The 17,447-nt window shown below is 45.1% G+C and overlaps 1 protein-coding gene across 1 annotated transcript in view; it reads right to left on the reverse strand.

The window, feature by feature from the left end:
* EXT1 (exostosin glycosyltransferase 1) overlaps window positions 1-17,447 on the reverse strand; it is a 299,327-nt gene that overhangs the window by 281,791 nt on the left and 89 nt on the right. The window contains exon 2 of the mRNA XM_067017916.1: window positions 15,812-17,377. Coding sequence (XP_066874017.1) covers window positions 15,812-16,773 — 962 coding nt within the window. The 5' untranslated portion in view covers window positions 16,774-17,377. The remainder of the gene's footprint in view (window positions 1-15,811; window positions 17,378-17,447) is intronic.

Below are 17,447 nucleotides of genomic sequence, written 5' to 3' on the forward strand. Positions count from 1 at the left end.
AATCCTGTTCTAACATGCTTTTGGGTCGGGGGAATGTGGTAAAGTGCCAAGGGACAGGATGCGACCTGCAGTGTATCTCCATCACAGCAAGGCTTGCCCCAGGGTGGAATCCAGTAGGAATCAGATCACATCTGGATTTGGTGGCAGAAACGGTTATTACAGAACAGCTCTTACAACGTGTTTGTTCCTAACTGCAGCTGGGTCTCCCGAGAGCAAGAATGAAAACATAAATTACAATGTATCTGAAACCTCCCAGATCTTCAGAACACAGGCTAAAATCTCCTCCCTAACGTTAACCCAGACTGCTGTTAGAAGTTTATCATCAAGGGTAGGTAACACACTGCTTCAACTTAGCATGCAGAAAGGGTCCAGAGGTCTGGGTCCTGCTGCAGCTGATAATGCCCGTCCTAAAAAAAGCCATCAATTGTTAACAGCCATGCAAATTGCGGAAAGTAGAAAGTTATTCACTGTTGTCACTTCCCGATTTGCTAAGTACCCCATCGTGATGGGATCGCTCCTTCGCCTCCTTGCATTGCGAGAGAAGAAAAAAATCATATTATCTTCTCTGTCTCATGCAGGTTTAGCTCAGAAAGTCATTTCAGGTGATGCCACTGGCACATCTGCCACTGTTTTAATGTTTTTTCAAGAGGCAGGAACAAGACGACCCACGTGACTGCTCAGCTTCTCAGAACAGGTGGGAAACATGATATGTACTTTGGAAAAAGGAAAAAAAAAATGTTTTAAAGACATAAAGTCATATTAATAATTTGCACCCTCGGTGGAACGACTTCTGGGAAATGAAAATCTATCGTATTTTGGCAACAGTTACAACAGGTGGTTGGAATTCTGGGCACTTGCCAAACCACCTTGAACTTTTAAATGACTAGCAAGCTAATGTATCACATTGCACACGATAGTTATAATGAGCTGTAAACAGATAGGTCCAATGGAAGAAATGAAATGAAAACAATGATAAACAGACACAAATGGTAAATCTGACACTGGACAAGACTAACGTGGTTTAATGGAACAGGAAGATTAATGACAGTAACAATGGTTATTGACTGAGTACTTACTATTATACCAAGCACCGTTCTAAGCATCTTACATGTAATATCATTCACTTAATCTTCACAGTAACTACCCTACGAAATAGGAGTTATTATTATCCCCATTTTATAAGTGAAGACATGGAAGCAAAGAAGTAAGGTGCCCAGCTAGTGGCAGAGCCACCATTCACGTTCAAGCCCCTAGTTTCCAGAGCCCGGATGCATGACCTCCGTGCCATACGTGGCTGGAAGTCAAGACATATGTGCTCCATTCCCTGTTCTGTGGCAACCAGCTACAGGACCTTGGGCAAACTGTCCAACTTCCCTGGATCTCTACTTCCTTATCTATATAATACAAGAGTTACACTAGACCTTTAAGGTCACTTCCATGATCTTATTTCTCCTTCCTCCAGATAAAACTGACACCATGATAGGATGATTGAACACCAGGCTCCTTCTCAGACAAACAAAGGACAGATGCATAGACATACACATGTATGCACAGACCTGACAGCCCCGACTGGTGATGAGCTCACAGGACTTTGTGCAGGAAAACCAATTAAGAGAAAAGGAGGCCCAGGAAGGCTCAAAGAGTCACCAACACCCGCTAGAATAGCTACTTCATACTTGGAATTTAAGGGTGCTCAATCTCTGAGCTTATTTTCATAGAAACTTAAGATTTATTCTGACAGCATTATTTACAGTAGCCAAGACATGGCAACAATCTAAATATCCATCAATGGATGAACAGATAAAGGAAATATGGTATATACACACATTGGAATATTATTCAGCTTTAAGAAAGAAGGAAATCATGCCATTTGGGACAACACAGATCTTGAGGGTATTATGCTAAGTGAAATAAATCAGACAGAGAAAGACAAACACCATGTGAACACCACTTATGAATCCAAAAAAGAACCCCCAAACTCAAAGACACAGAGAAGAGATTGGTGGTTGCCAGAAGCGGGCTGGGGGTGTGTGTGTCACGGGAGTAAACAGGTGAAGGTGGTCAAAAGGTACAAACTTCCAGTTATGAGATTAATAGTCCTAGAGATGTAATGGTGTCTATAATTAACAAGAAAGTAAGTCTTCAAAATTCTTATCACAAGAAAAAAATTTATAAAAATGTGTGGACATTAACTAAACTTATTGTGGTAATCATTTCACAACATATACATATTGCTAATATATATTTACATACCACTTGCAATATGTATATATAAAATATTTTACAACATATCTATATATAACATATAATTATTTGGCAATATGTATGAGATATATATGTATATATAAAATCATTATGATGTACACCTAAAACTAACACTATGTTATATGTCAATTATATCTCAATTTAAAAAAAAATTTGATACTGAATCCTTTTTGCCCTCATTTATCCTTCTTGGGTTACTCCTTAGACATAGCTAAGTTTAAAATAAGTGCAGGGGCTTCCCTGGTGGCACAGTGATTAAGAATCCGCCTGCCGATGCAGGGGACACGGGTTCGAGCCCTGGTCCAGGAAGATCCCACATGCCGCGGAGCAACTAAGCCCGGGCACCACAACTACTGAGACTGTGCTCCAGAGCCCGCGAGCCACAACTATTGAGCCCACGTGCCACAACTACTTTAGCCTGCGGGTCTAGAGCCCATGCTCTGCAACAAGAGATGCCACCGCAATGAGAAGCCTGCGCACCACAACTAGAGAAAGCCCCCGGGCAGCAATGAAGACCCAACGCAGCCAAAACTAAATAAACAAATAAATTTATAAAAAAATAAAATAAAATAAGTGCAGAAAAATACTACTCTTTCTTTGAACTGTAGTAAACACTGAGGGACTTAAATTTTATTTTCATATAAAATACTGTTCAATTTTTTAAAAACATGTAATATAACTCTAAAATCTAAATACAGAAAATATTATACATTTCCAGTCTGAATCAGTAAAAGACTGACTGCCCTACATTTACAGGTTTGCAACACTGCATACTTAAAAATGCACTTATCATAAAAGGTGTTGCTTAAAGGCAGCTTTTTTAATGCAGTGTGAATTTTAAAGGAGCACGCAGCATATAAGAAATGGTGTTTTCAAGAAAAATTTATTCTCTGCCTCTCAGTAAAGCTGAAGTATGTCGGTATTAGATCCCCTCTGATTAGATTTTCAGATTGGTTCAGATATACAGACCTAGAAATCATTTTGGAAAATGACCTTACCAAGCTTTGTAAAAACATAAAACATAATTCAGGGCTTCCCTGGTGGCGCAGTGGTTGAGAGTCCACCTGCCGATGCAGGGGACACGGATTCGTGCCCTGGTCCGGGAGGATCCCACGTGCAGCGGAGCGGCTGGGCCCGTGAGCCATGGCCGCTGAGCCTGTGCGTCCGGAGCCTGTGCTCCGCAACGGGAGAGGCCACAACAGTGAGAGGCCCGCATACCGCAAAACAAACAAAAAAACACCATAATTCATACTTAATCAAGTGTCATACGATTGCCACCAAATCTGAATCCATTTTTAAGACCTACTAGGAAGTAACTGGGATCCAGTGCATTCTCCTTTTTGATCTATACACCTTGAATACGTTTATGTAATATCCATACAATTCCACAAGCTAACTAAAACAAGCCAGGAAATTTTAAGTGCAGGAAATGGAGGCCAATGGGAGAAACAACTGAACACCTTCCCTTTGCTTTTTTTCCCCTTTGCTTTTTAATTAAATGATAAATCTCAATATGAATTCATTAAAAGCCTGATAGCTCAATTAAGCTATGCTACTATATACTCTGGAGCAATGCTTCAATATCAGCTAACAGAGTTGGGATGTAACCTGAGCAGGAAATGTAAGCCAAAAGTTATATCTGACCTACCATTTGGGAGAAAAATTGCAATTAAGGGGGCACAAAAAGTCCCAATATCTACAGACTGTTAAAATTAAATGACAAAAAGACCATAACGGTTTCTCCTGTAGCAGTAAATTCTTTAGATTCACACTATGCAGTAAAGCCTGTCAGTTCATTTTAATTTGGTTTTACCGATATCATATCCAACAGAACAGGAAAAAAAGAAAAAGAAAGAAAAGAAACTACCTTGGAAGAAAAGAAAAAAAAAGGTTATTAGAAGAAACATCCCCTTTGAAAATGAAAAGAAACTCTGGGTAAATCAGCAAAAGATGAACTTGGAGGAAACACGGGAAGGCCTGGGCTGTAAACCAAAGACAGTGACATCTACGGAACCCATACTTTGTATGGTCAACAGTATTTCAATTGGTTAGATAAATGTAATTTGTTTTCATTTATCCAACAAAAACTGAGTGCCCAGTTTGGGTGGGTCAGGCATGGCGCTAGGCTGTGAAGACAGCAGTGAGTGAGTTCAATGTCACTTTCCCCACAGAGCCTTCCTTCCTGCCGTATATAAACTGTAAACCCCCCCATTCCCATTCTCACGGTGCATCCACATCACCTGGTGAGCTTTTTAAAAACCTGAATTTCATCCCCAGAGAGTCTGATTGGCCAGGAGTAGGGCCCATGCCCCATTTCCAGAAGCTCCCCAGGTTGAGACCCACTGCCTTCACCCCTTTCCATATACTGCTTTTCTTCCCAGCATCAAGCACCTTCTAACACAGGCCATAACTGACATGGTAAAAGCCACCAGTCATTAGACTGGGGCCATCTTGGGGCAGGGCTGTGTGTCTGTTTGGTTCACTGTTGAATCCCCAGTGCCTGGAAAGGGGTGCTTAATAAGTATTTATTGAGTAAATTTAATGAAAAACAACATGAATACTCCCTTCAGGGCCTGTACAATTACTGGGGAGAGAGAAAAACAGATAGTTAAATAAATGGAAAAAACCACAGCCATGGCAAGTATTCACTGTTCTATAAGAGCCCATTAACAGGAGAATGTGACCAAGTCCGGGGCATCAAGGAAGTGACACTGGAAGAAATGAAATGAAGCTGGGGGACAGTTTTCTGAGAGAGAGAAGAGGGCATGTGGGGAAAGGGAGGAGGAGGAGAAATGAGGCTCTGCCAAGGGGCTGGGGATGGAAAGGCAGGTAGAGCTGGACCAACCCCACCTTCACATCGTATGAGTGAATTATGAGAAGCCTCCAGGGTGAGTTCAACTAGGATAGTGGCATGGTCCTATTTTTATCAGTGGTGCTGTAAATGACTTCCACCAATCTGTCAGGGTGCTGGAATATATATAGGACATGTGAAATCCATTCCAGATCTCTACCCATCAGTTCCCATCCTGGGCATCCCTAGAAATGCAGAAAAAGCAGGACATGCGACCCAATATACCTACCAGGGCAGCCTCTAAGCAACAGACTAGATGCTCCTCCTCCCCTTATGGACGCCTCCCCTGCTCTAATTCCCAGCCTCCATATTGCACACCTGGGGCCACTCTTTCCCGGAGCCCAGGGCCCAAGTCATTTGGAGCACTAGTCAGTCAAGAATAACTAGCATCGCAGGCCCACATGACAATACCAGACAACTTTATCATTTCTCATTAAAGTATTGATTTGTATTATAAAACCCCAGAAATCTGAGTTAGCAACAAATACCAGAACTCTGATACAAACTCCCTTGTATCCGGAGCCCTTGGGGAACTTGCTAAGCTCGGTAGATAAGCTTTTAAATGGAAAGCTTATCTTAGGGGCACCAAAACATTTTTATTTTAACCATAGGGTTCAAAAAAGTTATAAAATTCATCATCTGTTCCTCTACTTTGTTAAGCAACGGCCCGCGTACAGAAGAGATGGCTCACAGTCAGCGCTGTACCGCGGTATAGTTTATCAAATATTTACAGAAGCTCTGGCTGGTGGCAGGCATGGTGTTAGGTGGCGGGACTCAAAGGCACGCTTCTAGGGAGTCCGTAGGACACACTCGGGCTCTGGGCCAGCTGCTCTTAAATTGCAGCGCTTCTTTACTTCTTCTGGGTGTTACATCTTATCGCTTCCTGGCCTGCCTCCTTCCATTTGGGTTGCCAACTGTCCCCTCTTCCCAGATCTGCCTGCAAGAATCCCTCCCTCTTTACATTGACTGCTTTGAATCTGCTGTGGGCTGAGAAACCAGATTAGCACGCCGGTTAGAACTGTCTCTTCTCCAGTAAGATGAAATAAATTCTAGGTGAGAAACACAAGTGATACCCTATAAATCAATCACACTATCGTTTACGTGTGTGCGGTCTTCGTGACATCAGTTCCAGCTGTGCAGGAGCACGATGCCGCGGTGAAGAACACGGGTTCAGAAGTCAGACGGCCCTCGGTTTGTGCCCCAGCTGCGTGCTCTTAGGCAAGTCACTTTTAAAGATTCTCTGAACTTCGTCTGCATCTCAAATGGGTATCTTCCTGCTACGGTGCACATAAAGATTAAAGAAGATACCGCCCGTTACCCAGCACACAGTACACTCTCAAGAAATAGAAGCTGCTATATCATCATCATCAACCGGGCTCAAATATGTCAGTGCCAACAGGATATGGCTTCAGCAGTGCCTGCCACAGGCAACTTCCCCTAACCACAGTCCCGTTTCAGGAAGCAACTTTAGGCTGTTCTTTGCAAAAGGATGGCCACTAATTCAATCAAGAATGACAATGTGACAGGGCAGTCTTTGAACTGATGAGGTTACCACCAGACACAGAGACGTGGTCTGATAGGAATGGCTTTCCCCCCCGAAGGAGTAGTACGGATCCCCGGGAAAGCCAATCAGGCTGGTTTCCTCCAGGGCCTGCAGGTGAGAATTCAGGAAAGACTGGCCAGTAGTTAGCAGACACACCCCGCGACAGAGGTGCCCGTCTGGGGAGAGATGAAGGTCCAGAGCGGGAAGAAAGGAGCAGACCCAAGTTACTGTGCTGGATCCTGAGAACTTACTGGAACAGTTCCAGTCCAGTTTTTGTTCCATGTCCCTTCACAATAAATGCTGTGGGGCTTCCCTGGTGGCGCAGTGGTTGAGAGTCCGCCTGCCGATGCAGGGGACACGGGTTCGTGCCCCGGTCCGGGAGGATCCCACATGCCGCGGAGCGGCTGGGCCCGTGAGCCATGGCCGCTGAGCCTGCGCGTCCGGAGCCTGTGCTCCGCAATGGGAGAGGCCACAACAGTGAGAGGCCCACAAAAAAAAAAAAAAAAAAAAAAAAAAAAACAATAAATGCTGTGACTTAAGGTGGCCTGAGTGACATTCTGCTCTTTGCAACCTAAGGGCCTCTCGAACCAGCCCATTCATACGAGGTAGCCTTCCAAAGATCACCCTCAACCGAGGAGGCACAGAAGTCACTTGCAAAAGCAATAACCTGCATTCCTAGAGCAGTCATCAAGGGAACTTGGGGGATGCAGAGTCAAGGCAGTGCCCGACTGCCCCAGAGACCACCCTCCACCTGCTCCCACCTTTGCCCCAGGCTACCTGCAAGCTCCAAGGCCCCATCTAGGTCTTTCCACAGCCCACAGAAATAATGGCCAGCCTTCCAGGGCATCTACCACAATTTTCTGGGGATGGATTAAGTATCAAGAAAGAGGTGAGCAGTTATTTTTGTGGCTTAGTAAAGAGCCAAGTTATGAAACTAAGCAAACCTCTGTGGTTGATTAGAAAAAGGCAGGAAGATGATTTTTAATGAACACCACCACCTTCTAGAGCACGTTAGTGTTTACAAGGTTTTGCATTACAAGCAGGTACCCACTCTACCTCCTTTCAATCTTTCAACGACCTTGTGAGGTGTTATGATCCCCACTTACAGATGTGGAAAATGAGGCTGAAAGGTTCAGCACCTAGTCCAGGAGTGTGTGTGGGTCAGTGACTTCCCTGGTCCAGGGTCATGGCCCTCTCCGAAAGGGCTTCACAGAAGACAAGAGGGTACACAAAACGAAGAAGTGTTTCTCCACAAATCTCATTTCTGCTCAAAGCAATTACAATGGGAAGAAAAGTCTAACTAGGCGTAAATGGTTTGGTTCACTTTGTTTTCTGTGTTGGTTTTTTGTTTATTTGTTTTTCTTTTTCTTTTTTCTTTTTTCTTTTTTTTGGCCACTCAGCAAGGCTTGCGAGACTTTACTTCCCAGACCCGGGATTGAACCCGGGCCCTCGGCAGTGAAAGCGCCAGGGAATTCCCTCTGTCTTGGTTTTTTTGTGTTTTTTTTAACATCTTTACTGGAGTATAATTGCTTTCCAATGGTGTGTTGGTTTGTGCTTTACAACAAAGTGTATCAGTTATACATATACATATGTTCCCATATCTCTTCCCTCTTGCGTCTCCCTCCCTATCTGTCTTGGTTTTTAAATCACTTAGAATAGTGCCTCATTTGCACTTAGAATCCCAGACCTGACCTGGATGCTCCAGAGGTAAAGCCACTTGTCTCAATTCACCTCCAAAGGACCGCAGACTCAACAGCCAAAGAGAAAAGAGAGGAGGGCTTTGAGCAGCTGACACAATTAACTTACAAAACTGACACCTACCCAGGTTAGGCCCACAGACTCTGAAATCCCAGGAGAGGCTGTAGAATGCACAGAGGAAGCAGTCTGCTCAGTGAGAGACACAGGGAGGTTTCTGGCTCCAGCAAAAATGAAACTTCAAAGGGAACAGAGCTGTGGGAGCTTCAAAGACCCCCTCCCCCCGCCCACCCCCACCGCAGGACCAATTAACACCTACAGATGTTTATCTAAGCAGTCATTTCATGCTGGCTACTTCCCTAAATGGGTGCCCAGACTCACCTCAAAAATTGCTATTCCTCCAAAAGGGATTAGGGTGGGGGGGGGGGTCAGGAGTGAGGAAGTGCTGTGTTTTCTGAGAGACCTTAGTCAAGAAGCAAACATATCCTCAATACAGTGAAATTCATCACAGACTTATGTATAATAAAAGAAAAGATGGGAAACAAATCTCTTACTAAGAAAATGCAAATCAACTACGGTACAGCCGTGAGTTACTAAAAAGAACCGTGCAGCCATTAAAAATCCTACTGTAGTATTTTAATAGGATTTTCCTCTTTAGTAGGAGGGGAAGAGGCTCTGAGATAATGTTAAGGAAAAAGCAACATGCAAAAATACATTTAAAATCGGACTTTAATTTTATAAAACCGACAGACTAGAACGGCCAGGAGTTTGTTTTGTTCACTCTGCACGGCCCCAGCTCCAACGGCTATGTGTCTGGCACAAACAAGACACTTAAGGAAAATGGGTCAAATTCATTATTTACTATTAATTAAATAATAATCAACATATCTATACAAGGTACTTGGATATGCAGACACAGAATGACATAATCAATCGCAGAGATGTATATGTAGGTTATAACAGGCCAACTACTGAAGTTTAATAATAGTGGTTAGCTCTCATTGTCGGGACTAGAGAAGAAATTTATTTTCATAGTCATCTCTTTTGCATTTTCCTAATTTTCTACAGAGGCTCTGTACAATTTTTATAATTTTTTAACCACTGTTTTTCTACAGGGCGCCTCAGGGCCTAGGAGCAGTGGTGAGCTACACTCCAGAAACCTGGCCCCTTTTGTCAGAAATGGAATCTTCCAGTGGGTCTCCCATTTCTACAGGGTCACACCTTATACCTGGGGCAAGGGTCACTCCTGCACCACCTCATGGGCTCACTGACATCTAGTACAGGGCAAACCCTGCAAGGTGCTATCAGGAGGGCAAAGGTCACACATGATTCACTCCCTCACTTTTCTGAGAAGAGCTCTAGGGGAAAATGAAAAGGCAGAATCTACATAGTTAAAGTTATAACGTTCCCTGAACGGAAGAGATGAAGGAGTTCGATGCTTAAGTGTCAACTCAGGGCCGTCTTAATCACATCTCTTAGCCAGATTTTTTTCCTTGGGAAGCATGTTTATAAAGGAAAGCAGTAGGGGAAAAAAAAAAAAGATATGACATACAAACACCCAAATCACACTAAACTCACTGATACAAAACTGTGAACAGGTAGAAATTTTGTTTGATTCTTTAAGGTGGTAACATTTTTTAGAGGAAAGAGCATTGTGTTCGACATCCCAGATGCCTGGTTTGAACACCGCCGTCTCCTCCCCAGATGTGACCCTGCCTCCCAACTGTACCGTCTCGGGGGGCCTGCACTCCTATCTGTAAAGTGGGGATTTTACGCACTGTTGTCGAAAGGCTCAAATGAGCTAATAAAGGCGACTTCAGATAAGACATTGGACAAATATCTTGCAGTTGTGAGGGAGTCCCTGTGCATTAAAGGAACTTGGGCCCAAACGGAAGAGCCTTGAAGGAAAACCAATCAGTCATTACGCTCATGGTGTTCACACCCAAACACAAACACTCTCAGGAGACTGCAGTATCTAGTGACCGCTGAGCCTGACGGGTTCCCTCCGAAGAGGCTGTGTGCAAAAGTGACCGTCATGAGGGAGCAGCGGGCCTCAGAGAAATGAGAGGAATGGGAACCGGAAAACCTGGACTGTAGCCTCCGTTTAGCTACTTACAAGCTGTGCAGCCATGACAATCCACCTCCCCAGAGCTGGCCTCAGCTTACAAACCTGTAAAATGGCCTGACGAGACACCTGGCCAGGTGGCTGTGAGCAGAGCAGCCGGGCCCTATCAAGCACAACCTTTGGTGTGACCTTAGTGAACTCAACGTCACTGTGAGCAGGTGTTTCTAACAGCAGGTTCTGGGGAGGCACATCCACAGGCCTTTGGACAAAGAGAACAAGCACCACCTGAGGGCATGACAGCTCCCCTTTTGGCCAAGTCGGTGCCACCCAAAGCTGCTGTCACAGTCAGGGGGACCAATGGTGGCCTCCCACTGGTGGGGCCTGCCCAAGCCTTCGTAGCAAGCCATCCTCTGAAGGACAAAATCCTACAGGCTCCCAGCTCAGGTCACAGATTCCACTTTCAACCGTCATTATTTGAACTAGACTCAATCAACTTGCAAATGTCCCTAGAAGTAGCCCACAAAACCTCAGCCTTTAGGGATTCCTTGTAAATGAGGCTCTCAGGAGCCCTCCAGAAAGCAAGTTCAGAGAAGGTGAGAAACTTGGGGGCAGGAGGGGCACAGAAAGAATCAGAACCTCAGTGCAAGAAGACACAATTGCTAACTTCAAAATTCGTCTAGGGCTGGCCCTAGCTTTATTTTAAGACTGTGCTCGGGCTTCCCTGCTGGTGCAGTGGTTAAGAATCCGCCTGCCAATGCAGGGGACATGGGTTTGAGCCCTGGTCCAGGAAGATCCCACATGCCGCGGAGCAACTAAGCCCGTGCACCTCAACCACTGAGCCTGCGCTCTAGAGCCCGCGAGCCACAACTGCTGAAGCCTGCAAGCCACAACTACTGAAGCCCGCGTGCCTAGAGCCCGTGCTTCACAACAAGAGAAGCCACCGCAATGAGAAGCCCGCGCACCGCAACGAAGAGCAGCCCCCACTCGCCGCCAACTAGAGAAAGCCCGTGCGTAGCAACAAAGACCCAACGCAGCCAAATATAAACAAATGGGGGAAAAAAAGCACATATGTGTGTTTAAAAAAAAAACTGTGCTTATGTGGTTTATTTTAGAAACGTTTTTGTGCTATCATATACCTGTGGGGGAAAAGGTGCTAATATTTTACATTTAAAACCTGAGAAGCACAATTTCCAACTTTCATTCCTCCAAGGCTCCCTGTTGGATCACGAACTCGCTCAAGGTGTCTGGGAATATAGTTCAGGAAAATGGGGAATCAATACATCATCATTTACTTGAGCACATTTTCTTTTTGCCATAAATGCATTTGATTTCGGCTTATCATTCAGTGAATTCACAGCCTATTCCCAAAATTCACTGGAGCCAAACTGAAAAGTCCCCAAAACTCCTACTTAGACTCAACGGCACCGGGGACCTCCACCTTAGTTGGCAATGAAAAGAAACATGTAAGCCCTAGAGCAAAAGTTCTCAAGTCTGACGATGCCCTTAGTAGAGGCTGTGTGTCAACCCCTCAAACCAGATGACAAATTATGCATGTATGTGCTTTCTTTTTCACAAAGTTGGTCCAAAGTCTTTATCAGCTTCCCAAATGATTCCAAGAGAAATCCCACAAGAAACACCATCAATAAGGACCTTCCAGTGGCTGGAGAGCTTTCAGGTGTGTCTGTAATTAAAGATGGAATACTGTAGGTCAAGGAGAAAAAGTTAGAAGGCCTGCTTTCTAGGGCTACCCCTGCTACTAAACAGTTTTCTGACCTTAAGCAAATCCCTTTAACAGTCTATCCCTCCGTTTCCACGTCTATAATACGAGGATGTTTGGAAGTTGTATGATCACTTAACTTCAAGACCCGTAAAAACACAAGGATTGTGAGGTACAGCTTCAACAAACAGGAGAAGGTGTCCAAAAGGCCTGCACAGAATCCTGCCTGTTCCCAGAAGAGCTGCTTAAAATATTCTCCACCGCTTTCCTCAAAGGGGTCAAAGATAGAAGCCACCTCTCATTTCCTTCTTTTTCTTCTATTTCAGAAAGCCAAATTTGAAGTTTCACAATAATGCCCTTTGAAGGGATCTGCACTATGGAGTTCATGCAAAAATACGGTAATTCTGTAAGGGTGTGTAAGAAGCTCAAAAGATGTAAAATAGAATTTCTCTAAAGCCTCATTACAAATCATGTAATCACTGCAGCAACTTATTTTAGCCTGTGTCATCTACATCTGTTAATATATGTAACTGATGAAAATTAATTATGCGTGTCATAAAAATGGATGTTTTAATATAATCCTGGAAGTCTGGGTCGAAAATATTGCTCTATTACAAGAGAAAAGTCTTTTCCTTCACTCCATGCAGTTCTTCTATACCTTTAGTAGTAAATGTCTGATTTTCACAAAAGTGAAGTTGAAACAGAAGTCTCGACTAAACGTTTATTGTCACATAAGGCTAAATTTTGCTAAAAGCAACTTTTTTTTTAGTTGATACACTTGTACATATTCTATAGTATCCTAATTCGGCCATGATACCATAAATTTTCAATCTAATTATCAGACCCCCTAAGTCCAAAGCAAAGTTATATGTGGTTGCTTGTGGCAGCAAATTAAACTGAAGGCTTTTCATAGGCACTTGCTAATAAAAAAAAGAAGTAGATGAAAACCGATCCTGTTTTTATAAGCCATTATCAAATGAATGCTTAGAGAACCCTAAAGCAGTCAAAAACCCATTCCACCAAAGGATAAACTAAGGTTCAAAGTGATGAATCAAAAGTCACACCATGAGACAGTAGGAGAAGTCAAACTTAGATGGCTTCTATAGACCTAAGTGCAATATCCTCCTCTAAAGCCCTGGGAAGAGATTAGCATTTGATTGAAGGAGTTCTGCATCTGACACACGCACAGCTGACTTACAGAAAACATCCGTATAAGTAGCAAAGTACAATAGTTGTGCTTACTTCAGAGCACAAGACAGGTTGCCTGCTACTCATTCATTCTTCATATCTTCCAAAGACAACGGCAAAGGCAAATGTTTGCAAGCACCATTTCTCAGAGATAAAGCATTCAGATAACCCAGTGAGAGGAAGGAGTTAAAAACTCCAGGTCAAGCAGGTCGATGAATATAAACGTTCTGCAACACCATCCTGTCCTATGAAACACGGTTAGAGCTGGAAAGTATGCAAAAGAGGAATGAAGAAAATCCAGAAGTGACTCTGAAAGGAATCCCTGCTCAGGAGAAAGGCAACTTGCTTCCCTCATGAAACGCCACTCTTCAGCTGAGACTCAGTCCTGAGGGCCTGACCCCTTGTGGTCTTTAAACATAAACCAAAACAAGGGCGTGGGTGTCTGATTTCTTGATGCAACGACAAAGAGGTCAAAAATTAGTGAAATTTAATTAGCAAAAATTAAAGTTTCTTGGAAACCAACCCCTCCTTCCCTTATTGCCAAAAATCTCTAGAAAAACCTTCTGCAGAGAATGTAGACGATTTGTTTTGCGACTGGGAGAGTAAAGCAGATATGACTGTTGTATCGGATTGAGGGTGTTTCCCAAATAAATGTGTAACTCAAATTTCTTAAGATCTCCCCTCCAGCTCCTTTAGAGGAATAAAGACCATCATGATCCTTCTATAAAATTCGGTGAGACTGCTTTAGAAGACACCGAAAGGTCAGACTTCATCTCCAGTTACTCCACCATAAACCAGACAAAAGAAATTCCTCAAAGGCTATGAGCATTTTTTTCTTACAAGCACCCACAGGAATAGGTCAATGTAAATGTCGTGTAAACAAAGCGTTCATTACTAACCACAGTTTGTTTCTTTTGTGAGAAAATTTGAATCCATGGCAAGTGCACCCAACATTCACACATAACTGCCCCCGAGGCAGAGGAAAATTTAGATTCATAATGGACCCTGCAACCTCGGGCTTTGCTTATGCTCGAAAAGCAAGAGGTGTTGGGGTTTGGGGAATCCCACTGTTTGATACTTTCTCCTTCACCGTCTAGGATCAAGTACAGGAGGGCTTGAATTTCCCTTCCAATCACTCCTACAGAGGCCCGAGTGTCTGAGGAAATCCACAGACAACAATCAAACCTTTCATTTCAGGGTCCTTTCCCCACCATGCCCCTTCCTGTTTCAATCAGGTTTGCAAAGCGTTTCCCCTATTCTGCATTTCATGAATCAGTTGCAAAATCTGCCAACCTCTGCCAGTTCCTCTTGCACTCAGCTGAGAGGTTCCCCTTCCTCCCTGGGTAGCACAAGTCTGCTCTGGTTTTTAACTGGCATAACGTGGAAATGCACTGTAGGAGCTCACTAACTCTTTCACAGCCGGACAGAAGTGAGAGAGTCTGGGGCTCCCACCCCATCGACGAGGAAACGGACCCTCCAAGCTCAGGTTAAAGCCGATTCGTAGAAACTAGTTTTGACCCCAAGCCCAGTGTGTCAGTTACTGTCACTGGGAAGGAAAAGGAAGAGTGAGAAGCTCTACAAAGTCTCCAACTCAGTTACTTAGCAACTGGACAAAACTTGCTTCACTCCAGAGGGTAAAGAGGCAACTCACAGCGCATTCAGACAGTAACAGTCTCCGATTTACATGCAAATTGATAAAGACAAAAGGGAAAGGGAAATCTAAATTAGCAACTGGAGTTTTCAGCAGAGGGGCTGAGGCCCAGATTTTTTTAAAAACAGCTTCTCCTAGGGAGGCAGGATATATACATGCCAACAAACACACATGAATGAATGCATGCATGCATGCATGCATGCATGCAAGATCACAGGCCCTAACCAGTTTAGTCTCCCTTCATAAAAGTCAATGCCATCTGGGAGTAGGGGAGAGGCAGGCACAGAAAGTTTAGTAGCTGAAATTAAAGGACTTCCACTGCTAACACAAATTTAAGGTTTGCGGAAAGATGACAATAAAAGGGTGGGAAAATTCCGAGGAAAGCTGCCCCCCCCGGTCGTGAGAAAAGCAAATAAAGCATCAATCTTGGGGTAAGGTCCCCGGACTGTGGTTGGATCCAGAGCCTCTCGGGTCCCTAGACCCTCAGAAACACCCTCTGGACCCACTGGTGAAGTGCAGTTTCCAAACTCGGATCACACCCACACCCTTCACAGAACACACATCACCCTGAAGGTTTTCCAAGCAAGAGGGAAACATGGTCACCTACTGGGACCAGGAAAGTGCTCCAGGATTTTCCGTTAGCCCGAGGAGCTCAAACTCTGGGTCCTCAGCTCCAAGCTACACACCAGAAGCAGGCTGCTCAGTCCCAGGCTCAGAGCAAAAGGAAGAGGACCCGAGGGGTCCCCTGCCCCACCCCCATCTCCCAACTTCACACCTGGACCAGGTGGGCAGGGCCCAGGGCTGACCCGCTGAGGCCCATCAGCTAAGCCACTTACCTCTCATACTCAGTGTTGTCTCTGTCACAGCGAGAATCCTTGTGCTTTTGCCAGTCTTTGCCATGCTTGCAGGTGGTGAGAAGCACGACGTCTTCCCCGTTATGGACGTGATATAAGGCATTCCTGGTGTCTGACCCTATCCCTGTCAGGTACCTCTTCCCCTTGAAGACTAGCATGTACTTCCTGAGAGGAGGGATAGTGTTAAACTTCAAAAACCCCCTCTCCCCTCCTGTCCTGGGATGATCCTTAGAAAAGAGAGGAATAGAAACATCAAAGTTGGGTCGGAAGTTTTCAGTACTGATGCTGGCTTTGGCCAGCATCGCCTGGCCGATGTCAAACCCCACATCCTCGGTGTAGTCAGGCCAAGTGCCAGAATATAAATTAAAAATTAAATGATTCCTACCACCGTTCCACAAGTGGAGACTCTGCACTTTGGATCTCAAATTGTGCACATACTGAGGTGACAACTGGTCTCTGTCTAAAGTATCCAGACTCAGGACAAAGAGGCACGCCTGGCTGGGGTCCGAGGTGTAGAACCTGGAGCCCTCGATGGCCGCTAGAATGTTTTGGTAACTTTCGGCGATTTTCTCCCCTTTTTGCTGCGGGTATACGTAGACTTTGAAGCCGTTTTTCTTGCAAAGGGTGAAATCGAAGCAGGACTCCATGCGGCACTTCTTGCCTTTGTAGATGCTCGAGTTGGCGTCTCGCTTCTGCCGTGGGGAAATGTGCACACTGGAATCCTCGTTTTCCAATTGATCCCAAGGAACGAAGGGGCGCAGAGCGTCCGGGAAGCGTGGCCAGAAATGATCCGGACTCGGGTGGTGCAAGCCATTCCGACGGCTGTGCTCTTCTCTCCGGCTGTGGCTTCTCGATGCCCTAAACTGCAAGCCTCCGAAATAAAACAAAAGGGCGAGACAAGAGCCAGCTGAGAGCAGGATGAAATAGCGTTTTTTGGCCTGCATGTGTCCTGCCTGGGTCAAGAGGATTGTAAATAAACACAAGAATCACCCAAGTTTCCCAATCAACACTTTCAGCTCCAGTCCGCCATCTTCCCGCCTGTAAAGACTTCAAACTCTCCGCTCCCACCTTCTCTGGATGCCTTTCCCCAAGCCGTGGACTGATCCAGCGCATGTGGGCGATTTCTTTAACTTTCTCCCCTTCGGTCTTTCATCTTCGGGTTGCACAATAGACGGGAGAGAGCGGGGCTGAATATTTCGCACCCAGGGCGGGCGAGCAGCGGACTGTAATTCTCTTGCATGCAACAAGACGGAGGAAAAGAAAGAGAGGGGGAAAAAAAATCTCCCGATGCCCAATCAATGACAAGACGAAGTGATTTCCTTGCCTCTCGGATTCCTCTCGGCGCCGTGGAAAACGAGCCCCGGGAAAGCAACTTCAACTCATCCACACTCCGGGGCAGAGCACTCCGGTTCCAACAAGTCAGCCGATCTCCGGGTTCAGCCGGCTAGTGCATCTTGCAGCTGGGGCGCCGTAACCTCACAAATCCCTGCATCTCTCTTTATTCCCTTCTGCAGCGGCTCCGAGACTCCGGCGGTGTTTACTCCTGCGCTCGCGGGGCCGGCCCCCGGGACGCGCGGCGGCCCGGCAGAAGGCGGCGGCGCTGGGTGACGGCGGCGGC

This window comes from Kogia breviceps, chromosome 17 (genome assembly GCF_026419965.1).
Source record: "Kogia breviceps isolate mKogBre1 chromosome 17, mKogBre1 haplotype 1, whole genome shotgun sequence".
NCBI classification, from domain to species: domain Eukaryota; kingdom Metazoa; phylum Chordata; class Mammalia; order Artiodactyla; family Physeteridae; genus Kogia; species Kogia breviceps.